Genomic DNA, 24,058 nt, shown 5'->3' on the forward strand with positions numbered 1-24,058 from the left:
GGTTAACTGTTGGATCATTATGTTGACCAATATATTATTTTGCTAATTGGAATCCAAATAATTCCTCCAGGAACACGTTTATTTTCTAACAGCATCACCCAGTTCCCTGGGGGAAGATTGGTTTGCCCCGTCATATAGATTACTTTGAGAAACTTGGCATTTTGTTGTCCTAACCATTTGAAGCCTGCAGTCTGCTTCTAGGGTCACATAACTGCGTGTAGTTGGCAGCTGACCATTTTATATTCCTCCCACAACAGAGGGACTAAGTTTGCCTGGGTGGGTAATCTCAAACAAGTTTGGAGGGGGGCTGTTCACAGCAACACTTGCACTTCCGTAGACTATTTCCTGCTCTCACATAAATAGCTACTAACTAGCCTATTGTGCCTGAAACAGGATGGGACCACAGTAGGGAGGCAAGAGAATTTGAACTCTTCTGTGAGGAAAAGCTTTCAGATGTTTCTCCAACTACAGAAGAGGCACAAGGCATAAAAATAGGACCCTCAGACCCACTCTTCAGTTCACTGCTGGACCTGCGGAAGGATAGTCTGCTTCTGTGGCCAGCTGTGTACTTCAGGAGGAATGCTTTGCTACACCACAGAGCACACTGCTGCCCAAAGACTGCTATGAGACCCCCCCCCCCCCCCCCCCCCTGAGGTCTTCCCTGCTCTTCTACTTGGACCAGGACTTCCAGAGTGACTTCAAGGGCTAGTTTGCTGGCCTTTTGATCACAGTCTAAGGGACAGAAGATTCCAACCATCTTGAATCTGTACTGGGACCCTGCCTGAGTGAGCCTGGCGTCCAAGTAGTGCAGCTTCAGGCCTGGGCCCTTGGAAGTGGTGCTAAAGGTACTCAGAAAGCCCAAATCCAAAACTTGAGACTTAGAACTGAGAGGAGTGCAGGATCTACTGCCCAAGGTGCATGACCTGTCAGCGTGACTTCGCTGTACCTCCTGCTAACTTCTTCTCCCTAGCAGCAACTCCTGTTCAGCAGCCTTTCACAGAAAGGGTTCAGCCTCATGGAGCCCTCGATGGCTACAGCCTGCACCTTTGTCCACTGGAGATTTTCAACTCCTAAAAAAGACAATAAGTCTAAATGTAGGAATCTTCACTGCAGCTTTGTCCAGTGGCTCCTCGACGAAGACACCACCTTCTCGGACACCACCAGATTCCCAATACACTTTGTGTATTGGGCCCGTGCTCCATTGTAGTCGGCCATCATTTTAGTCTTTGCCCTAGTCTCGTGGAACCAGCCACATCAACTAAAAACCTAATTTCTCAGAGAGTTTAACTGAGCAAAGAACAAAAATCTGTACGCAAAAAGATATTTAATAGTATACATAGCTGTACTTTCTTTGGTCATGAGCAAGAAAACACTTGACAGTAAATTTTAATGCAATCCGCACCATTGTTTCTTCTTATGCCTACCATGGCAGAGTGAAGTACACAAAAGAGAAAAAAGATTATTCAATTGGATGTAATTAGTATATTAGGCCCTGGGTCCCAATGGTAAACAGTATCCAATATATTGTTTTGCCCCCTGTCACAAACTGTGAGTTACAACTATGGCCTGGGACAGCAAAGTGGGTATACAATCTGCCACTAAGCAGGCAAAAGACGGAGAAAGTGGTCTGTAACTTAATGGCCATTTAATGTCCTAGCTCAATGGTACACTTAGAGCGCTGATCATACCTAACATGTCTGACACCATCAGCACACATCACTTAGATGGTATATTAAAACATGGTTCACATTCACAATACTGCTTTTTTTGTCCTCATAATCCACCACACTATGTGAACTGGTGGTGCACGCTGTCACGTTATATCCATTTATGTATTAAGGATATCGATATTTCTGCCTCTTCCGTTTTGTAATGCTCTTCGGTAATATCACAATACACAAATCAAAGCTTATTTAACTCCTGCCTGATGAAAACACCTCAATGGTTGCTCTGTTCTAAAGACGAATTCTGTTTAACAGCTGGCATAATGAAAAAACTTCAATAATTTAAAATTATGCAAAAGGACACAAAAGAACACATTTAAAAGGAATGAAAAAAGATTCCGAATGGTACACAGAGTTCATCTTTAATATGTTTCTTTCACTGACAATTTACAATAGAAATGCAAACACAGCAGTCAGTTATTATTACTCTTTCCATACTTAAACTTGCAAATGATTCCACACATCAACACTAACAAATGGTGAATTGAACATATAAAACAAGTAAACATTGTGAAAAACAAATCAGGCACAAACAGAAAACAGAGGCAATGATTGCAGGACGATGACCGCTGGGTTACTGAGGCTGGCAACATACTGCAGATCTTTCTGCTATACTGCAGAGACATGTCTGGCCATTTAAAAGTTATATTTTTTTCTGAAAATTCTGCAAAGAACCGTTGCCTCTGAAAGACACTCTGTGATGTAATATAGAAAATGCAATAATTTGGGGACTGTCAGACAAGTAAGAGAATCTGTGCACTAACCATCACTAGCATTTTGTCTTGAAAGCCAGTGATCCGTGCAACATTCACAAAGGGCTGCTCTCCCACGAAGTCATCAGCAGCACTCACACGGGAAAAAAAAAAGAAGATTGAGTTTTGCTGTGATTAAAAACCCTTGCTCCAAGGCGAAAAGCAAACAAGGGATATTTTCTCTAAGATTTATACTTTAAAGGCACCCTCCAGTACAAATCTCTGGGCAAACAGGTATATTGCATATGTAGAATGTTTGTGGGAATTACACCTTTTAGGCATAGGAACATTGCAGGGTAATGTTTGTGTCTGCTTTCATTTGAAACTAGGATTCCACACAAAGCCAGGTCACCCCTACATTAATAAATCTGGTATGGTATGAAAAGCTGGAGGTGTTTTTAACATGGGTTTGGCAAGAGATGACAAAGCTTCTTTGCTGGGCACTCAGTCAATTTGTCACAGTAAATCACTTTTGGGTGCAATCATTATTGCTGGTCGTGCTCAGAAAATACCCAATGCTTCGCTCTGACCAAAAATTGGAACTCGCCCACACCCTTATACTATCCCATCTAGACTAATGCAACCGCATGGGTGTAGGCATCCTGAAGTGTTATATACAGAAGACAGCTTTTGGGACAGGCAAGCAAGGTGGAGCCCAACAGTAGGTGATGTAATAAATCCCGAAGAAAGGAGTTTTATCAATATAAACTGACACTCCCCATAAAAGTAATGAATTAGGCTGGGTGCTGGCAGTCCTCTTCAAAACCTCCCTCAATTTAGGAAATGATGATAGACATGCAATTCAGACTTGTTACAGAGAGGAGGCAACCGTATTTGTTAAAGGGAGGACCTCCATCTGGAATTCATTTTGCGTTATTCCTATCAATTCAGTCCATTAACTTCTTATTTACCCATTCAAACTATTGCCTGGGCAAATCAATGTGTAGCTACTTATAAACTGTACAATTTACATCAAGCTTACCTTGTGCTGATGACTAAAGACTGGAGAATAATCGCTAGCTGAATAAAAGGGGTTTGATGTATAATGCATATCATGCATCAAGTAAGACAGCCACTGATTTAAGTTGCTTTAAGTAGTCATCTTTTGGCAAATCAAATTAATAGATAATTTCCAAAGCAAGAAGGCTATGCTGGCTAACACCGGAACCTTTCATAAAAGTAAATCTATGAGATAAAAGCAGCAGGAATTATGATTCACTCTGTAAGTACTGGTTGAGATTTGATGATTCTCATGAATCTATAGCTGTGATAAACGATTTGCACTTAAGTTAGCCCCGTAGGTGAAAAACTTACATAGTTTTTCACAAACAAACCTCCTTGAGGTTGGAAGAGCCATTCATGAGAAACCAATTACATTTGAGTAATGTAATAAAAGAACAGATGCTGCTCTATGCGATTCTAGTTTTAGAAGTCCATCCACATGACAGCTATGAATTTGTCATAAAGGAAGCATTCCCAAACAGAGGTGGAACCGGGAGGAGCGAAGAAACTGCTAAATCCAATGCTACCGAATGGTTTTTGCAAGAAGTAGTTAGCTGAGAGGTGATAACCAATGCTTTAATGATTGGACAAATTTACCATGAAATTAGAACACAAAATGAAAGCAGAAGGCATCCGTAATAGCCAAGGCAGTGGCCATGCAGATTGCTGAAATAGGTCAATCTTTGAAATTAGCTATATTCAGTCTTTCACTTTAATATAATGTGCATCCAATCCACGAGGACAGTTTCTCTTTTACGTTAGTATTAAATAGACGTGCAGATTCTACAAGTACGAAAACTTTTAATGTCTTGGGATTGCATCTAGTTCTGAAGGTTCTGGACTTGGAATGGATTTTTGTCTGAATTCCCATTAGTGAAGACAGGATTTTTTTCAGGTGGCCGATTGGATAACATACAGTCTATTTGAGAAGCGGACATACCTATTGCTGCTAAATAAAAAGTGTTTTAACCTACTTCAATGGTACTCATTTGACCTACCTAGGAAGGTTGAAAGGCTGAGTGCACCAATCCAGATTTGAACCTGTGACCATGAGGTCAAATACAGACTCCTGAAGTACAAACATTAGTCCACTGAGCACCAGATCAAACCAAATTTGTGACCTGACATTTTACCATGCTGCACAGACAAGTCCCCCTGCTCAGTCGTGTAAATTTAATGACCATTAAACAGAACAATATGATTTCCTAAATCAGACAATGACCTTCAAATATTGTAGCTCAAATCCATCCATGTGAGAAGTGTCCCTACTGAAGCTTGTGTATCCATACTAACCAAAGAATTAACAGCAACATCTATTGAATTTATAGAGATTGATTACTAGACACAAGTTCTTGTTTTCTTTTTTTATTAAAATTAAGTAAATTATATCGTACCCTTCTTAAGCAGTTCCTGAAATTCTTGTTGCACTAAACTCTGATCTGTGTAAGACAGATGAAAAGAAGTTCTATTTGACTACTTTGTAGCTTGAAGGACCCAATGGTCTTAGGAAACTTGAGAGCAATTTTCTTTAAAAAATGCTTTGGGACCTGTTAATAATAAAGGAGGTTTTTGTACACTTGCTGATGTTCGAGGAATCTCTTGAATGTCCTCTTTGAAATAGATTTTTGAAACTTCTACTTCTTTGTATGTAACAAAAGCATCTATTGTTGATTCCATGGTTTCCTCTTGTAGGAAAGAATTGGGACCTGGAGTAGAGTTGAAAACTACTGGGAGAAAACCCTCCCCCTCAACTGGAACTTCAAAACAAAAAACCCTTACTCAAAGCCCAACTTTCACTCCGAAAAGTGTTTGATCCATGGTTGTAAACGTTTTGACACATTTAGGAACCGCTTTCATGAACCGGTCTCTTACAAGATTTTGAGAAGTACTGGCCAGTTAGACGGCAGGACAAGATTAGGCAACCTTCTATATTGTGGTTCAAACAGAAAATATGGCCTTTATGTGAATGAAAGGTACTATCCAGAGGCAAACCGTACTTTTACGTTAAGATGGGGACAATCCATGCTTCCTAATGGCTAAGTTTGATACTCTAACATCACAACACAGTGACCCATTGTATACATAGACTAGAATGGTAATGTGGAGGTTTATTGCCTACAGCATTAAGTCCTGCAACTTATTATCCTTAGGTTATTACAACCAGATTGGAGTAAATTACCATTCCCTGGTGCAGCTCTGGAGGGTCGTTGATGGACAATGGGTCTTGCAATATTTTGATTCATAACAGAGCTTCTATTGTTCTGTTTTCTGCGCAAAACCAACCTTTCGTGCTCATCCTCTTTTCATGGCCATGGTTCCGTTTAGCATAGTTTTTCAATCACAAGCATCCAAACACAAGATACATGTGAACCTTTATGCCAAAAATATGGGTGACTAAATGTCATCCTTGAAATAAGATTAGAAAGCACTTTTCCTATTCAAAGTGCAAAAATAGCAAGAACGTAAAAGAGAAACACTATGTAGATTAATTACTATGTTATGAGGAAGAGACCAAATGTTGAAGAAGCTTGAGATAGGAAGGGAGTTTAGGCACAAAATGAAACTTTGTAAGTGCAGCAAAGTGAATGCTCAGGCCTCACTTGGCTAAACAATATTTACTAAAGAAGTGCGAGTGAACAGCCTCAAACACATTTGTTACGAGAAATATTTGAAACAGTAAACTCTCCTCAGGAAGTTCAAGAAAGCTGGTCCCGCACATGGTTAATACTTGGTTTATACAAAATAGATGTCAGTCATAAGCATTACTTGTTTAGAGACCATATTGCTCTGTTGCTTCCTGTAAAAGTCTAAAAAGTCCCAAGAGGAAAAGCTTACAAGACCAGGAAATTCCAAGGACCACGTTACCTCCCTCTGTAGAGACTGACTGAGAAACCAGTGTGTAAAAGGGAGGGAGGCGGGAGGAGTGTGTGCGGGAGGAGACTAAGAGTATCTTGTGGAGCCCCAAACTTGACACTAAATGAGCCTTGGGACAGCAAAGCGCTTAACACATGCCAGGATATCCAAACCTTAACGAACCAAGAGACTGTATCAAATGTGCTCAGAGGCGCCAAGTAAAGCTGCATATCATGAGCCACTTTTATAAACTTATGGCCAAACTTAGAGTTTCTGGTGATAGAAAGCATGCCAATTTCAGGAGCACAGAGCAGAATGAATGGGCAGACCTAAATCCTCAGAAAAGGACACTGAGACAAATCCCAATTACCACTAAGATGGAGGTGTCCTCCCTCATCCGGGATACATCCTAATGGAGTCAGGGAATTCTCTCAAGGTGTAGCAAAATATGTCCGGAAAAACTTAAAAAGACATTCTCAGTAGTCATAAGCAACTTTGGGGTAAAACAGGTGGAAATTGGTAACTGAATCATAACGGAATAATTTGTTGCTCACTAAAGACTAGGCAGATGGTACTAGTTCAAATAAAAAGGCACAATATTCCAAAAGCCTTTAAGGGCATGGATTCACTCCTGAGGCTACCCTTTGTCTCCTCCCTCACTGGCTTAAAATCTACAACACCACACAACATACCTTTTTACAAAGAATTACATTTCATGTTGTGATGTGCCCTCCTGGTAAGAACTGCTGTACTTGAGGACTCTAAATATCTAAGTTTCACAGGATTGTACTGAGAAATTACAACTTTAAAGCCTGGACTTGCCTTTCAGACGTACCTCGTACACTACAATTAGTGATGCATTTAAATGATATAACCTCTTAAACCTCTCTAGGCTCACAGTTCAACCATACTTATTTGCTGGCGATAAACCAACATTTGAGCAAAAGAACTGCATAAGTCAAGCACAGTGCATACAGCCAAAGCCTGGACTGAAATAACAGTGAAAACATCATTCCTCAAGGACGTGATTGAGGGTAAGCGGTGTAACAGAAGATGGCCTAAAAACGGAGAAGATGTGGAGGTGTCCGAAATGCCCACCCTATGATTTACTGCAACCAATTCCAGCAACTTCTACCTTTAGATTCATGTTTAAAGACCTCAACAATATTTACAACATAAAACATCATTAAAGCTTAAGAATAATTGAAGTCGTTCTAAAGGATGTGAACAGATTTTAACTGTACTCCTCTCACCAATATATGCAATATTGTAATGAAGTTTGGTTATTCTCCTGTAGCACTTTGACTTGACCAAAAGTGCTGAAAATTGGGAACTGAGAAGAATCCATGTCTGCAGAAAGTACACTAAAGATATAACAAATCCTCATTCTTAGCTACAGTCCCAGGATTATCGTCTTCGGACCCGTGCATATTCTGCACTACTAAATTCCTCTTCTTCCTCCTCTTCCTCCTCCTCCTCCTCTTCACTCTCGACCTCTACTGGCTTCTTGGATCTTTTTGGTTGAAGGGTGCTTTGGGCACTCTGTAGAAAGAACAATTTATCTAGTATTTAGTTTTCACAGAGAAGACAGACTTCAAGCAGAACGGTGCTTTCCAGGTATTCCTTATATTATAAATTTATACATCTAGAATTGCATTTTCAGTCATCGGACATATCTTTTCGGAGTTAAAAAACAACAATCAAACATTTTGCCTACTTGAAGGACACAGAACATCTTTTAAAGAGAGACCCAAAAGCAATATTCTTAAATGCAAAATAAAAAGCACATTTTCTGTGTTTTGTTTTTAAAAACAGAAAGTGAGAGGTGGAAAGCAAATAAGCTGAAACAAGTATAAAATTGTTTACTAAATAAAAAACTAATATGAAACAATCATAGATGTAGCCTTCTTTTTGGGACAGAAATTCATATGCTTAGTTAACAATACAAGATAAGGTCTGCTGTGATGTGAAAAACCAAAGTAGACCCCCACCCCTCCAAAAATTCAATGGTTTTACAAATTAAGACAAAGCTGACATTTGTGTACTCCAATAAGTCCTAAAAGTAGTTAAATGTAACCTTATGGAGCAAAGCAAATAATGTATACTAATTTCAATTTGTCAATATTTATTAAACAAAAAATAACCAACTTCCAATAGCTTTACATGAAAATGTAAGTGTAACCTATGAATAAGATAAGCAATACCTTCAAGTAAACATTAATACTAAATTTCAGACTCTCACGTGACCTGCTAGAACTCTGGCTGTCTTAAGCAAAAAAAAAAAAAAAACTTTCGCTCGTGATGTGCGAGAGCACTCTTTTATGACCAAAATTCTCTTTAGGCCCTGCCATAGTATCTCAGAGATGCTGAGACTTGGACTTGGCATGGCAATTCAAAAACCTTTTCTTGTTCAGCAATTACATACTACATTTTCTGGTGTGCTTTGGACCACTGTACAGTTGTGAGATACACTTTCGGGTAAGCTTTAGCTGTTGGGCAGATGGTCTCACATTTTCCTCTAGAACATGCTAGCTTATAGAGGAATTAATTGCAGACTCAATGACTGACAGTTAAGATCCTGCAGCAGCACAGCAGGCTAAAATCATCATGCCACAACCACCATAATGAACATCTGGTAGGAGGAGCTTGTAGTGATACGGAGTGTTCGGTTTTCATCAAACATGTAGTGGGTTACAGTCAAACTCCTCCCATTTATTTTCATATGTCCTGGGGACAAGGTTCCATGTTTTGTGATCCATTTAGTTGCTTTTTAACAAACATAGCCGAATTTGCTGTTTAGCAAACAAAGCTATCCATCATGGCTGTCCTTCATTGAAAGCCCCACTTGTTTAGTCTTTTCCCAATGAGAAAATCATGAACTCTAAAGTGTCTAAGGTTTAAAAAATATTTCTAGGAGCATCAGGTCTGCTGGTGCAATCAGCAACCACCTCACACTTTCTCTATTTTAAATTTGAGTTCTCATTGATTTAAAAGGACCTCGTAGTGCTTGAAAATAAAACTAGCCGATTGAACAGAAGCAACAACTCTTTCTTACGGATCCCTTTTGACCTTGGTTTATTTGATATGTTATTACAAACTTCAATTCTCCAGACCAAACTGAAAACGGTCTGATTTTATAGGTAGGTGACAACATAATCAAGTGTTGAAGCGTCCTCTGTGTAGAGGACGACCCACTGGGCACAACTTATTTCCGCTTACGTGCGTGCGAAATTTGTGAAGATATTTGATCCAGTCAAGGTTAAACTTTCATAAGTAGGGTGTTTATTTGAAGATAATTGTTGTCATTAACTTCCAAGTTAAATTCATATTGACAATTTTCACATGATTTTATAATCCATAGATTTTTTCAAAAACGTTCCCAATGCATTTCGTGCACTAGGTGCACTTCTTCAGGGGAATCTAAACGTAAAAGATCAAATGAACTCAGTATGAGGATAGGGTCCTACTAAACATATAGGTGAAACGTTTTTACATCGATCAAAACATTTTTAAAACATGCAATCTGATGTTAGCAAAAATGATGACTTGAGAAATATTGGTAATGATGATATGTCAGCATGATAAACGAAGAGGAAGATGTGGATGGGGTCCTACTAAACATATAGGTGAAACGTTTTTACATCATCGATCAACACATTTTTTAAAACATGCAATATAATGTTAGCAAAAATGATGACTTGAGAAATATTGGTAATGAAGATATGTCAGCGTGATAAACGAAGAGGAAGATGTGGATTATTTTAGTGGATCACCAAGGTGTAAACGATATTCTAATTATTCTTAGTGCATATCCGGGAAAACATGAGGTGCTTATTAATCAATGTTTGTGAAATCACTCGAAAAAGTGCATTCACTCGAGAAAGTGCATCGCGCTATTTCGCGACTAAGAAGTGTACAAGAAAGTGCTCGTGACAGATCTCTTACCTATAAAACATGCAAAGAAGTTTCAACTGGTGTCTTCCGTGTTCTAGCCGGATTCCGTAATCGAGCCCGCAGTTCAATCATTGTAAGTGTGTTTGGAAATAAATATAGGACTGAAGGGTGATGATTCGAAGTGAGCGCCATCTTGAAATGGTGAAATACATGCACAAGTGTGTTTAAAACAAAAGATCTGTGCTAATTTACTTTGGGTGCCATCTTGAAAAGGTGATGCGTAAAAGGATATTAATGGGAAAGGATTCAATGTGTAGAAATGTGATATAATCATTAAGATCAATAAGATCAATCTGAAATTGTGCACCATAAACATGTAAAAAATCGTGCAATTATAGATTAACAGTCTTAGTAAACGAATTATATGGACCATAAAACGTGCTGTAGTAAATAAGGTTCAGAAAATGATTGCTAAACTCATCGCTCTATAAGTAGCAAGAGAATTCTACTCTGTCATTGAGCCCATTCGGTTTCATGGCATTCAAATAGTATATCCAATGATTTTCTCGTTGTAACAGTGTTTGATTCATGTCTCTGCCTGGGGTTTTAACAATAGTTTCCAATACCACATATTTTAGTTCACTGATATTGTGATGTCTCTCATTGAAATGTGTGGCCACACTAGATCTCAAGTTGTTGGTTCTTATGTTGCTCTTGTGTTCTGATATTCGCACTTTAATTTTTCTGATCGTTTTTCCCACATAATCCCAAATTGTGGGGGATTGAGGTGTAGAGGGACTTGACGTCGATGGTACACATCCAGATCTCTTGATCCTCTTGTAGTTGAATGTTGGAAATTTTGTTAATGAAATCAGTTGTGTCTTTGATGTATGTGTTCATCTTGGTTATGAATGGGTGTCCAAAAATTTCCCAATAGGTTCGTGTATGCTCCCTTTTGTCGACACTATGGGTCGAAATTGAGATCTGGATGTGTACCATCGACGTCAAGTCCCTCTACACCTCAATCCCGCACAACTTGGGATTAGAATCAATAGAGGAAATTCTCATGACATCAAACCTTGAGCAAAACTTTCAAATATTTCTCATGGAACTACTCACCTTCACCTTATACCAAAGTTACTTTAGATGGGAAGATGAACATTTCTTACAACTCACAGGAACCTCAATGGGCAATTGTACCGCTCCAGCGTATGCGAACAGTTTCATGAACATTTTTGAGAACAGATACATTTTGAATCAAGACTCTTGGAAGAAACATGCTCGAGTCTTTTTTAGATTAATCGATGACATCTTTGTACTCTGGGAAGGGACATTACAAGACCTTCTATCATCAGTGAATCAACTCAATGAGATAAATGATCGCATTCAATATACCCACACCATTGACAATAAAACCATCGCATATCTAGATGTTCAACTCACACGAAACAGAGACAAGATTGAAACAACCCTATACAAAAAACAACAGACCGAAACAATCTTCTCCATTATAAGAGTTTTCACCAAACATCCTTGAAGAACAACCTTCCCATATCACAACTATACAGAGTGAAAAGAATAGTATCTGAGGAACACGAACTACAAAGGCAATTGCAAAATATGATCACAAGGTTTGAAGAAAGAGAATATCCGAAACCAATTTTGGATAAAGCGTTAGAGAAGTGTACAACCAAAACTAGAAAAGATCTTCTACAAACCACTTCAAAACAAGAAACATTAAAAACAGTGATAGTATCCAAATTTTCATCCATGAGCCACCAATACAAGAAGATAATCAAAAAACATTGGACATTGCTCACCAATGAACCAGATTTTCAAAACTTTATTGCTCTTCAACCCACATTCGGATATACAAGAAGCAAAAACATACAAGACATCTTGAAACAAACTGGAGACATGGAAACAGGCAATTACAAAGGAACTATACCTTACTATAATTGCAGTTGTTGCAATAACATAATAAAGGGCAACACCATGACACATCCAATGAGAGGGACAACCATTAAATTAAGGACCACAGCTACCTGTGACTCTCAGCATGTAATATACTATTTAAAATGTCCATGCGGACTCATATATGTGGGAAAAACGGTCAGAAAAATTAAAGTGCGAATATCAGAACACAAGAGCAACATAAGAACCAACAACTTGAGATCTAGTGTGGCCACACATTTCAATGGGAGACATCACAATATCAGTCAACTGAAATTTGCGGTATTGGAAACTATGGTTAAAACCCCAGGCAGAGACATGAATCAAACACTGTTACAACGAGAAAATCATTGGATATACTATTTGAATGCCATGAAACTGAATGGGCTCAATGACAGAGTAGAATTCTCTTGCTACTTATAGAGCGATGACTTTAGCAATAATTTTCTGAACCTTATTTACTACAGCACGTTTTATGGTCCATATAATTCGTTTACTAAGACTGTTAATCTATAATTGCACGATTTTTTACATGTTTATGGTGCACAATTTCAGATTGATCTTATTGATCTTAATGATTATATCACATTTCTACACATTGAATCCTTTCCCATTAATATCCTTTTACGCATCACCTTTTCAAGATGGCACCCAAAGTAAATTAGCACAGATCTTCTGTTTTAAACACACTCGTGCATGTATTTCACCATTTCAAGATGGCGCTCACTTCGAAGCATCACCCTTCAGTCCTATATTTATTTCCAAACACACCTACAATGATTGAACTGCGGGCTCGATTACGGAACCCGGCTAGAACACGGAAGACACCAGTTGAAACTTCTTTGCATGTTTTATAGGTAAGAGATCTGTCACGAGCACTTTCTTGTACACTTCTTAGTTGCGAAATAGCGCGATGCACTTTCTCGAGTGAATGCACTTTTTCGAGTGATTTCACGAACATTGATTAATAAGCACCTCATGTTTTCCCGGATATGCACTAAGAATAATTAGAATATCGTTTACACCTCGGTGATCCACTAAAATAATCCACATCTTCCTCTTCGTTTATCACGCTGACATATCTTTATTACCAATATTTCTCAAGTCATCATTTTTGCTAACATTAGATTGCATGTTTTAAAAATGTGTTGATCGATGATGTAAAAACGTTTCACCTATATGTTTAGTAGCACCCTATCCACATCTTCCTCTTCGTTTATCACGCTGACATATCATCATTACCAATATTTCTCAAGTCATCATTTTTGCTAACATCAGATTGCATGTTTTAAAAATGTTTTGATCGATGATGTAAAAACGTTTCACCTATGTTTAGTAGGACCCTATCCTCATACTGAGTTCATTTGATCTTTTACGTTTAGATTCCCCTGAAGAAGTGCACCTAGTGCACGAAATGCATTGGGAACGTTTTTGAAAAAATCTATGGATTATAAAATCATGTGAAAATTGTCAATATGAATTTAACTTGGAAGTTAATGACAATTATCTTCAAATAAACACCCTACTTATGAAAGTTTAACCTTAACTGGATCAAATATCTTCACAAATTTCGCACGCACATAAGCGGAAATAAGTTGTGCCCAGTGAGTCGTCCTCTACACAGAGGACGCTTCAATCCTTTTATGTGCAACACTCTAAGGGGGAGAGAGTGATACCTCTGGAGCACACTACATCAGCACAAATTGAACACGTAAAAGCCTGTGCGCAGACCAAAAAGCTTTGTTTTTCAATATAATCAAGTGTACCTGTTTGGCAGCATCTGATTGTAAATAAATTCTTAATTGATAAAGGAGCAGGAAGGGTACAGTTTTTTAAAAATACAATTTTCCTGAGTGTTAGTAACTTTTTTGTTTTATAAATGATGACAATATAAACATTAGGTGTGTTATTTTTCACATTAAGCTAAATGTATGTAATGTTAGAATTTGGTGAGGACTAGACGGTTAGTTATATATAAATATGCAAAACCACAGTCTCTTAGAGGTTTACTTTTTAATCAATTTAGTGTAGTTAGTGTAATCGGTCACTCACCTGACTGCCTATGGACCATGGTAAGCTGGAGGAAGGATTTGTTGCATGGACCGGTCTTATATCTTGGGTTCCTTGACTCATACGGATTGCTGATCTAAAATCCTGTTTTGGAAAGTTAGCAACTCAGATATACATCACCATACAAAAAAATGCAACAAACAGAACAAGATATTTGCAAATAAATTCAAACCACAACAGGTTCAAAGAGCTGTGGAGGCATGCCCTTCATAGATTGTGAACTTGCACACCGCATCTGTAGCTGTTTCAGCCCACCTCTCAATGCTCTCTGCTGTGGGAACTGCTAAGCTTCAGTATGCCCATCACCTGCTGCAGGAACAATCTATGTAAAAAGGTTTTTTTAAACCTGTTTTTATTACTTTGGTATACGGTTATAATTGTACAGGCCTATCGTGTGGTTCACAATGTAGATTAACTACACAAATTTGTGGCTGTTTACATGTGGTGGGTGGGTTTCTTCCCCCTTGACAGTTCAGTGTAGCAATTCTTTTCTTTAAAAACATTGAAAAACAGTAAACTGTATATATCAGTAGAAGCATGCCGGAAATGGTGGGGATAATCCCTCTCTCTAGGGGTGACGTGGAATAATCTAGCATGAAATTTTCATCACTCTGTGGTGGGGATTGTGTCGGGGCGTGACAGAAGTGTGATGCGCTAGTCTCTAGTGTGCTCCGTGGGTGTGGGTGGAGGGGTCTATCAATCTCCTGTGTGTTGGCGGTGTGTTCACCTCGTTATTGCCTTGGTGCTCAAGCATGAGCATTCTCATCCAGCATGCAACTCCATTCATTCCAAGTCTCGTTCTGCATTGTCGTCCATGCGCACTGCTCGGAGGCGACATTCTTCAGCTACTCTCCATTCCCTTACATACGCTTTCCATCTGCTCAGCCTGGGGGTGGTCCGCGCGGTCAAAGTATTGCAATGCAGCGCTTGGCTAGGATTAGAACCAGGAGGGCGAACCTATGTAGTTTGCGCGCCCCTTTTTTTGGCATCAGGAGCACCCCCAGGAGACATTGTTTGATCGAATCCTCGATTCTTACACCCGTGGCTGTCTGGAGTCCCTGTATGACTTACTGCCAGTATGATTGTAGTCTAGCCCTTGTCCAGGTCATGTGTATAAACATGGCAGGGTCAGTCCCACAGTGTGGGCATGTGGCAGAGCGATTGTCATTAAATCATGCCAGTCTTTGTGGCGTTAAGTAAGTATGATGGAAGTAGTAGAACTGGGTATGCTTGAACCGAGCATTGCTGGACACTTCGTCTACCTGCGCAAATACACTCCTCCACTCACCGTCGGTGAGGGGGAAAGGTAGGTCTGCTTCCCATCTGTCTTTAATTGGGGAGACAGCAACTGTGCGGTCTTCTTTTAGGGGTTTGCATATCCGCAAGATCAGTTCTCTAGTGGAACCCAGTTCTAATAGTAGCATCAGCATATGGGACTCTTCTGGCTCCTCGGGGGCAGGAGGTCTAAATCTTACTAACTGCACGTGTTAATTTGACGTACTACAAAAAATGTCCTGCCAATACATGAAACCACTCCCCGCCTCCTCAAGGCATAGAAAGATCCTGTTTGCAAATAGATCTCCCGCCATCGTACATCTCCCATAGCCCATTTGGTGATGTCCTTAACTGAATGAATTCGGAGGAATCCCTGCAACCATTAAAGTGGGCGCGCAGCGGCATATGGGGCCCAGCGATAACGCGTGTAACCGCCTGTTCCCATGCTTCAGTTACTAGTCTGACTACATACAGGCAGTCTCTCGGTGCCCTGGAGCCCATCATGAGCTATCTCGGTAGGTCATCACCACTGCTAAGGTTAGCCAGCAGTGCCTTTTCCGAGTTGCATATGCAGCTGCCTGCGTAGTAATAGAGTCTGAAATCTGGGAGTCCCAAACCTCCCATCTCAGTGCCTAGCCTCAGCACTTCTAGTGTTACCCTATTTCATCCCCCGCCCACACTAACGAAACCAGGAGGGAATTCAAGGTAGCAAAAGTGGATGCCAGGATGCTGCAAAAAGAGTTTTGCATGGTGTATAAACATCGGGGGCGTATAAACATCGGGGGAGCATGACCATCCGGAGCATGACCATCCGGAGCATGACCATCTGGAGCATGACCATCTGGAGCATGACCATCCGGAGCATGACCATCCGGGCCATGGCCACCCGGCCGGTGACAAAGGGGAGCCTGTTCCAGAACCAACCGACTCCTTCAGGCCTGTGATCACTGCCCCCATGTTCAGGGCGTATTGGGATTCTGGTGTGTGTGTGCTACTTTATGGCAAAATCTGTCCCTCTTCCAATTGAGTTCCACGTCGGGCAGGCCTGCAATGCTTCCCCCTGCCAGCAAAGGCCAATGGGAATATGAGAGATTTTTGGTGTTATGTGTAGGCCTGACACGGTCCTGAAGGCAGTTAACACCTCCAGGAGTGCCGGTATCGCCTCCTCCGGCTGCTGGACATATAGAGTGCGTCATCTGCATATAGGGAGAAGACATGCATGCGTCCGCCCACTGTGATACGCCATCTGTTCATGTTGCGCCTCAGGCGGATCGCCAATAGCTCCACTGCCAGTGCAAAGAGGAGCAGGGATGATCACAGCCCTGTCTTGTGCTCCTTGCAATGGGTACTGTACCCGATGCTAGGCCGCCATTGCGGACCCGGGCACTGGACTGGTGGTAGACAAGCTTGACCCAATTTATGTATTCTCTCCCAAATCCTATTTTCCTTAGTACCTCCCACAGATATTCCCATCTCAAGGTGTCAAAGACCTTTTCAATGTCCAGGGCAACTAATGCCACCCTCATGTCCCTGCCTGCCACAGAGTGCTTCATGTGTGAAAGGCAGTGAGATTCTTGTGTGTACCTCTTCCCGGCATAAAGCTGCATTGGTCTTCGTGCACCAGGTGCAACACCACCATGTTGAGGCGTGTCACTAGGACTTGATCTAGATTTTTTACATCTACTCCCAGCATTGATAGGGGTCGGTAGGCCCCCAGGTCCTTTGCATCTTTGCCCTGTTTCGGGAGCATAACAATCTGTGCCTTTGCCATGGACTGTGGTAGGACCCAGAGCCTATTAGCTTCCTGCAAGGTGATCAGCAACCAGGGGAGCAGTATATCTGTGTAGGTCTGGTAGAATTCCACCAGCAAGCCGTCGGGCCCAGGGATTTACAATGAGCCATGCCCTGTAGTGCCCTCTTAGTTCATCAAGTTGAATCGCGGCTTCTAGCTCGGTCTTCTGTTCCCCCTGTGGGGGTTGGGAGAGGCATCTCATTCAGAAACTCCAGGGTTCCAGTCAGGTCCGCCACTGGGCCTTGCCTGTACACCTTGACCAGGTGAGTGAGCAACATGGAGTGAATCTCACTTGTGTAGTAACCGTGGTGCCGTCTAGGGAACGAAGCGTCAGTATAAGTGGGGGTGGGCGTTCCTGGCGGAGGAGCCAGGCCAGCAGCCTACACGATTTGTCACCCTCCCTGAGGAGCAGCCCACGATACTCGTGTCTAGTGAAACAGTCCAGTCTGTCCCATACCTCTACAAACGCTGCGCTGTGCTCATAGGGGAGCCCCACCGCATGGCTCCCTGTCTTGTTCGATATGTTGTGTTTTGGTCAACTCGCCCTCCGCTTCAGTGAGCTCCAGCTTCAACTCCTAGTGCGACCTATTCTGGACAGGCATTTTTCGCAAGTGTCCACTTTTAGCCTGTCCAATTCCACCTCTCTGTTGGCTGTGGATAACAAACTGGTGGCAAAAAAACAGTTAAGACCTCTCTAAAATCTTCACTAAAAACTGCATCCCAAAGGGCTTCCGATTGCAGGTGCCACAGTGGTACCCTCGGTCAGCTGTGTTCCACCCCCCACTCAAGCAATGCTGGGGCATGGTCCAAAAGATAGGGGTCCAGTATAGTGTTCTGGGCCACCGCCGGGGAGGCCTCTTCAGAGATCAGAAATCTGTGGAGTCTACTGGAGACAATCCAGGATGGGATGTAGCAGGTGTACCCATGTGCAGTGGGTGCTGTTCGCGCCAGATGTCCACACTGTGTAGGTGTGCCATAACGCTGCGCAGAGCCACTACCATGTTGGGTTTGGTGTGTAGTTTTGGGGGATGTCTATCCAGGGTGCCATCTAGTACACAATTGAAGTCGCCTGCCCATATTAGTGGCGTCCCCATGTAGGGAATTCGCTGTCTTTCTAGTTCTAAGCAAAAGTTACCATCATCAACATTTGGGGCACAGGCTTTCACCAAGCACACTTCTATGCCATCCAACACCATGCACTACAACATATCGACCCTCTATGTCTGCTTTGTAACTGTGGATCCGCAATGGGTCTTGTGGGGCCACCAAGATCGCGACCCCCTCGCATATGTGGAGTAGGTTCTAGAGAACAGTTGTCCCCTCCATTTCTTATGTAGCTCCTGAGTCTCTGACAGATGTGTCTCCTGAAGGAGAACTACTTGGGCTCCCTGGTGTGGCAGATACGTCTGCACTCTGTAGTGCTTTACGAATGAGTTTAAGCCCTGCACGTTCCAAGTTATAAATTTAAAACATCTTTTTTCCTAATGTTGGGTTTCCTACGTCAGGTTTCACTGCCACCATTGCCGCCTGTGAAGTATCTAAAAACATTAGAAACTCCCCACCACCGGGTAAACACTGCAGAAACAATTTGTACCTCCCCATGTGTGTCCAACTCCCCTTAAACCCTCCCCCACCCCTTTTCCCCATAAGTAAGTCCAGGTGAAGTATGAGAGGCCAGAGTCGACAGCATGAGAGCACTGATCCATAACTGTGATAGAGTGGGAGTCGCTCTGTTTACCATTCAATCATGCAGCACTGACTGACGTTGCCTGCCATGAGAACTTCAGTTGCCCTACATACAAGGTACACTTTGTGCAAGCTGAGTATGGCGCATGGCCTGGTAAAGGATGTGCCAGCCAATACATCTTCCTCAATCCTAGTCTTCACTCACACTCAAGCTCACCGTCAGCCACCTAGTCACCCATCCATCAGACATGCAGAAGATTAAATAATGTAAAGAGAGGAGGAAGTGAAGAGAGAAGAGCGTGCAACTGCCCGCTGTACAGTTATTTTCACCCAGTCTCGCTATTGTTCAGCCCATGGCCGCGAGATTCCGCTGCATGGCCAACATGACCTGGGCATGGCCCCACTCAGCTCAATCAGGCATGTCTCCATCTGACAGTGCACATTCAACCGTCTCCAACTGCCAAAACCTAGGTCAGTGATCTATCAGGTGTTCTCCTGCTGGGGAGTGTCCTCTACCACAACTCCTTTGCTGGCATCTAAACTCGATGCTATGACTTAAACTAATATCCTTGCGGCTTTACGCTCGGCTAGTTGCAGTTGTGGGTCCACTCTGGGTGGCCCTCGGTCCTTAGCTCCAGAGTTAGAGTGTTCCATGTCGAAGGATTAATCTTGCCGAACCACTATTCTCTGTGTAGTACGTGCTGCAGGACCAGGCCGTCTGCTCCAACCAGTGGTCTTTCTTCGTTTACCCCTGCTAGAGGGTTTTGTTGCTGCCCCCCCACTCCCCTCCCCCACCCCGGTGCAGGGGCCTTCCATTGACACACACCATCGAGCCAATCCCTTGACTCTTCTTGGGATGAAAAGAAATGGGCACGGTCACGATGTAGGACTTTTGGCTTGGCTGGATAGAGGAGCATAAGGTTCATTAACCTAAGTTTCTGTTTCACCCTTCCAAAGGACGCTCTCTGTTGTTGCACTAGTCTCTTGTAATCTTGGAAGATGCATATCACATGGTTTTCAAATCCCGGGTCCCCATCTGGGCAAATTGCTTTTAAAATGTTATCACAGTCTCTGTAGTTTAATACTTTTACGATGATAGTTTGTGGAGGTGCACCAGCAGGGGGCAGTCGGGATAGCGCCCTATGTGCACATTCTACCATAAAGAACGTAGAGAGGTTCACCCCTGTGAGAGATATTTTGATCCATGCCTTTAGGAAGAGTTCCGGTGTTTTTCCCTCTACTCCTTCCAGAAATCCGACAAATCAGAGTTTGAATCTCCAGGAGCGTCCCTCCGCGTCTTCGGCACGTTTTCCAGGTCTGCAATTTTAGCGGTTAGGTCCGATAGGGTTTAGCAGATAGGGCCGATATCAAGCTAGACACCGCACCCTGTAGTTCTATGACATTTTTCTTGGTCACTAGAGATCTTTCTGCCACTCTGCGGAGGTCAACTCGGAACAAGCCTAGGTCTTGTGCGTTGTGTCAATCTTGGCGTGTACAGCAGCACTGGATGTTTCGATGGCCACGAAGATCTGCACTCCAGTGGGTTGGACTGGCCCATCGCCGCTGTCCATGGCAGTGTATCAGTCATTGACACACCTGCGGTCGCAGTGTATTGGTCCACTTCATTTGTTGTGGCCTCCTTTGCAGCTGGTCTTTCCACATGTTTGTGTTGCCCCTGTGGCGGTGAGGGGGGGATCCCGGGCTCAGTGTCTGCGTGGCGCTGACACAGCGCCGTTTTTTATGGTGTCTTCCCTGGAGCTCAATAGTGAGCTTGGGTGAGCCAGGCTAGCTTGAATACAGTGGCAAAGTGAGCAAGGGACCCAAGTCTGGGCATACCCTGCCAACTTAGGGCGAACAAAGCAAACACAAGGAGATGATGGACGTAGTGCTGAAACTTTTCAAACACTCACCCTCAGTCACAGATCTGGGTTGAATCCATCACCATTCTTTAGCTCACTTTGCCACCCAAGTTCAGACACAGCTATATGCAAATCAGCCTTGACCCTGTGCTTCATGGTAACAGTCTAGCCCAAACTGCCAAGCCATGTCTTCCCTGGACCCGAAACAATTGTACAGGTTTAGGGAATGAGATCTGGAACTGGTGGTTGGTTAGCAGGAACCCAGTGCACTTTAGTCAAAATAGCATTAGATACCAGGCAAAAAGTGTGGGCGACCATGTCAAAAAAGTGCACTTTTTTTTTTTTTACAACCACAGAGAACAGTGCGTGGGACATTCAGAGCCACCGAAAATGGCTGTATAAAGGGTCCCCCACCCTCTACAAACCACCCGCTATCCACAGATTTTACAATCTGGAGCCTTATGGTGGTGTTGCTCAAAAGGAGGGGGTGGTCAGCAGTTTCAGAACAGCTCTGAAGTTCTTTCCTGTATCCTTCCTTCAATTCTTGAGGATAGCCATAGCATTTCAAACAACTATGAAGGGCAACCCTGTGCCGAAGCACTCCAAATTTTTTCAGACTCATCTGTTTCCGCCCTGAACAGCCTTTAGCACTTTACAAAAAGGACACAGGTGTGCTTTGAAATTGATCCCATTTGTTTTCAGAACTGCCTTTAGAAGATATTAGAAGGTCCTAATTGAAGTGGCCTGTTAAATTCTCTGTTATCTTTCAATTCCAGAATTACCATTATCGATAGCCCAAGTAATTCCAAGGGTGGGGGAAATAACAGGGATTATAAATTTCTGAGGAATAATTTAGGAATCAGTGTTACTGCGTGGATTTTTAAATATTTACCCTAGAGTTTCTTCTAAAAATAGGACTGCTTTTAGCAGCCAAAACGTCAGTGTGGAAAATTAAAAGAATTAATTCTGATAGGCCTGTTGCATAAAAATATGCGGGCCAATCTTAAGGAGAACCATGGTGTGTATAATTCAGTTTTCTAGCAGAACCTGCTGTTAAACAGCCTTGTTCCTACAAGATCGCCATGTCTTGATGAGGTTTGATTCTGGAGGGATTTTTCAAGATCTAAAGTTACTATAAGAGGAGCACAGGCCTCAAACTCACTAAGGCATATTTGGTTAATGTGCATGCCCAGCAGCCCTTCATAACAATACAATAGAGTTTTTCTTCCTTAATTAAATTGAACTCTTCCTTTCCAAAACTCTAAATTCTGTAAAAGAACATACCAGAAGCAAGGGGGCGCTAGAGGGTGTGCAGGGAAGATGGGCGCATTAGTATGAGGCTTCGGTGTCCTGGGATCAACAATAAGGCATAATCCTACTCACGCAAGGGCTCGGACTCACCAAGTCCTGAAAAATTAAACAGGAGATTCTTTAACACGGAGCTGAGGCGGCACAGCCTTCAGAGGCCTACACATTTGACGGAACTGGCTGAGACCCTGTGGGCGGAGCTGTGGCTGCACCAGGGCATCATAAGCCTCCACCGCTCACACCGTAGGTAAGGAGTGTGCTGAGAGGGTGGAGGCCCCCGGAACGTTACATGAGCCGACAAAAACGCCAACTGGTGCACGCCCGTATGGTGTGACAGAACCAAGGACGCTCCGTAGACTACTACAGCCTTCCCGCACGCAGAGCGGCGGGCTGAGAATCGCCTGCCGCAGCAGAGGCAACTCGGTCTGCCGAACTACACAAATTGGAGAAACCGGGTGAGACTCCAATCCACGGAGCAGCGCTTGACCAGAGCAATGTACAGGCTCCCCCCCTCCACACTGCACAGAATGTGAGAAGCTCACCGGGAGGGTGTCCGCCCCCTGCACAGAGACGATTGCAGCTGAGACCATATTGCAGTACCGCCTGGCATATGCGACATGAGTTGTTTTTTTTTGCAGAGTTTTATATAGCGCAAACTAGACCCGAACCGAATCAGGTATCAGAGCGCTTTACATAGCACCAGTTACGTTACATGAGGACGGACACACATTCATTTTAGGCACGGGGAAATTAAGTGATTTACCCAGAATCACAGGAGGTTTTGGCGTCGTTACCGAGACTCAAACCCAGATCCCCAGGTCGAGCGCCCTAGCCGTTAGGCCAACTCCTCTCCCCAATCTGTCCCCAATCCTCTCCCCAACCTCTGCCTATCCTAAAAGGCCATGAGTGGCAGTGAGGTAGACCAGTTGTGCTGGGTCAGCGCTAATATCAATCGGGGAGAGTGTAGACCTCTGTTGGTGAGAAACTGCTGAGGCGAGTGAATATATGTGATCCCAAAGACAGGACCTGAGTGGGAGCTGCCCTCTGAAATGCTCTTAAGAGAATGCTGAACATAGGTCTAATTTGGGGCCAATGATAGTGATTTAATTACCTCCTCAATACCGTGGATAGAGATCCGGATCTGGTGCGTGGCTTGGGTCTCGCATGCAGCAGTCCCCTGCTCATAGCCATGCGGCCTGCGAATACGACGGCGCGCCGCAAGACCCGATTGTGGGTAACGTTGAAACGTGCATGATAAGCCTGTTCTCCTGCAGCTAACAGCATAGTGAAGATCACGCTAGGATCGATCAACTAGTGTGGATGGGCAAATAGGTCCGCTATGCAACCAGTGACCAAGAGCAGAGCACACACACTAGACCAATACTGGAGGTCAGCAAAGCGACAGACATCTCCTGCCTCAGACCTAGACACAAATCCCCAGTAACTGAGATCAATATGTATAGTCAGACAAATAAACGCAGCGCAAGTAGCCCACGTGGCTGTCGCACAATAAAGAAGCAACAGGAGACACAGAAACTGCTAGACACGATGGGCAGAACTGAGAAAACAAGCCAAACTGCAGTTCGAACCATGGAAAATGCCCCAAACTCAGGGAAATCACGAACAGCAGATGACCGACCAACCCAATAAGGCCTCACAATCCGCAGATGATAACCGCAAATCACTTCTAACCACCATGAAGCATAGCCTCACCTCAACAGAAACCAAGATGGACTCAATGCTCAATTGAATAGACTTCATGGCCCAAAAACTGGAGAAACATGACGCCCGAATTAGGGAAGCGGAACAGAGATTCTCCGACCTGGAAGATAATTCAGCGGCAAGGAAGACACAATTGACACAAATGGATCGTCTTTTAAAAGTTATTGC

At 42.9% G+C, this 24,058-nt stretch overlaps 1 protein-coding gene across 1 annotated transcript in view; it reads right to left on the bottom strand.

The window, feature by feature from the left end:
• Nucleotides 1–2,065: 2,065 nt before the first annotated feature.
• Nucleotides 2,066–24,058, bottom strand: part of CIBAR2 (CBY1 interacting BAR domain containing 2) — a 152,155-nt gene continuing 130,162 nt past the window's right edge. Inside the window, exons 8-9 of the mRNA XM_078668368.1 lie at nucleotides 14,231–14,332; nucleotides 2,066–7,873 (exon numbers count right to left, since the gene is read on the bottom strand). Of these exons, the coding sequence (XP_078524494.1) occupies nucleotides 7,739–7,873; nucleotides 14,231–14,332 (237 nt within the window). The 3' untranslated portion in view covers nucleotides 2,066–7,738. The remainder of the gene's footprint in view (nucleotides 7,874–14,230; nucleotides 14,333–24,058) is intronic.

This window comes from Lissotriton helveticus, chromosome 12 (assembly GCF_964261635.1).
Source record: "Lissotriton helveticus chromosome 12, aLisHel1.1, whole genome shotgun sequence".
Lineage (NCBI taxonomy): Eukaryota > Metazoa > Chordata > Amphibia > Caudata > Salamandridae > Lissotriton > Lissotriton helveticus.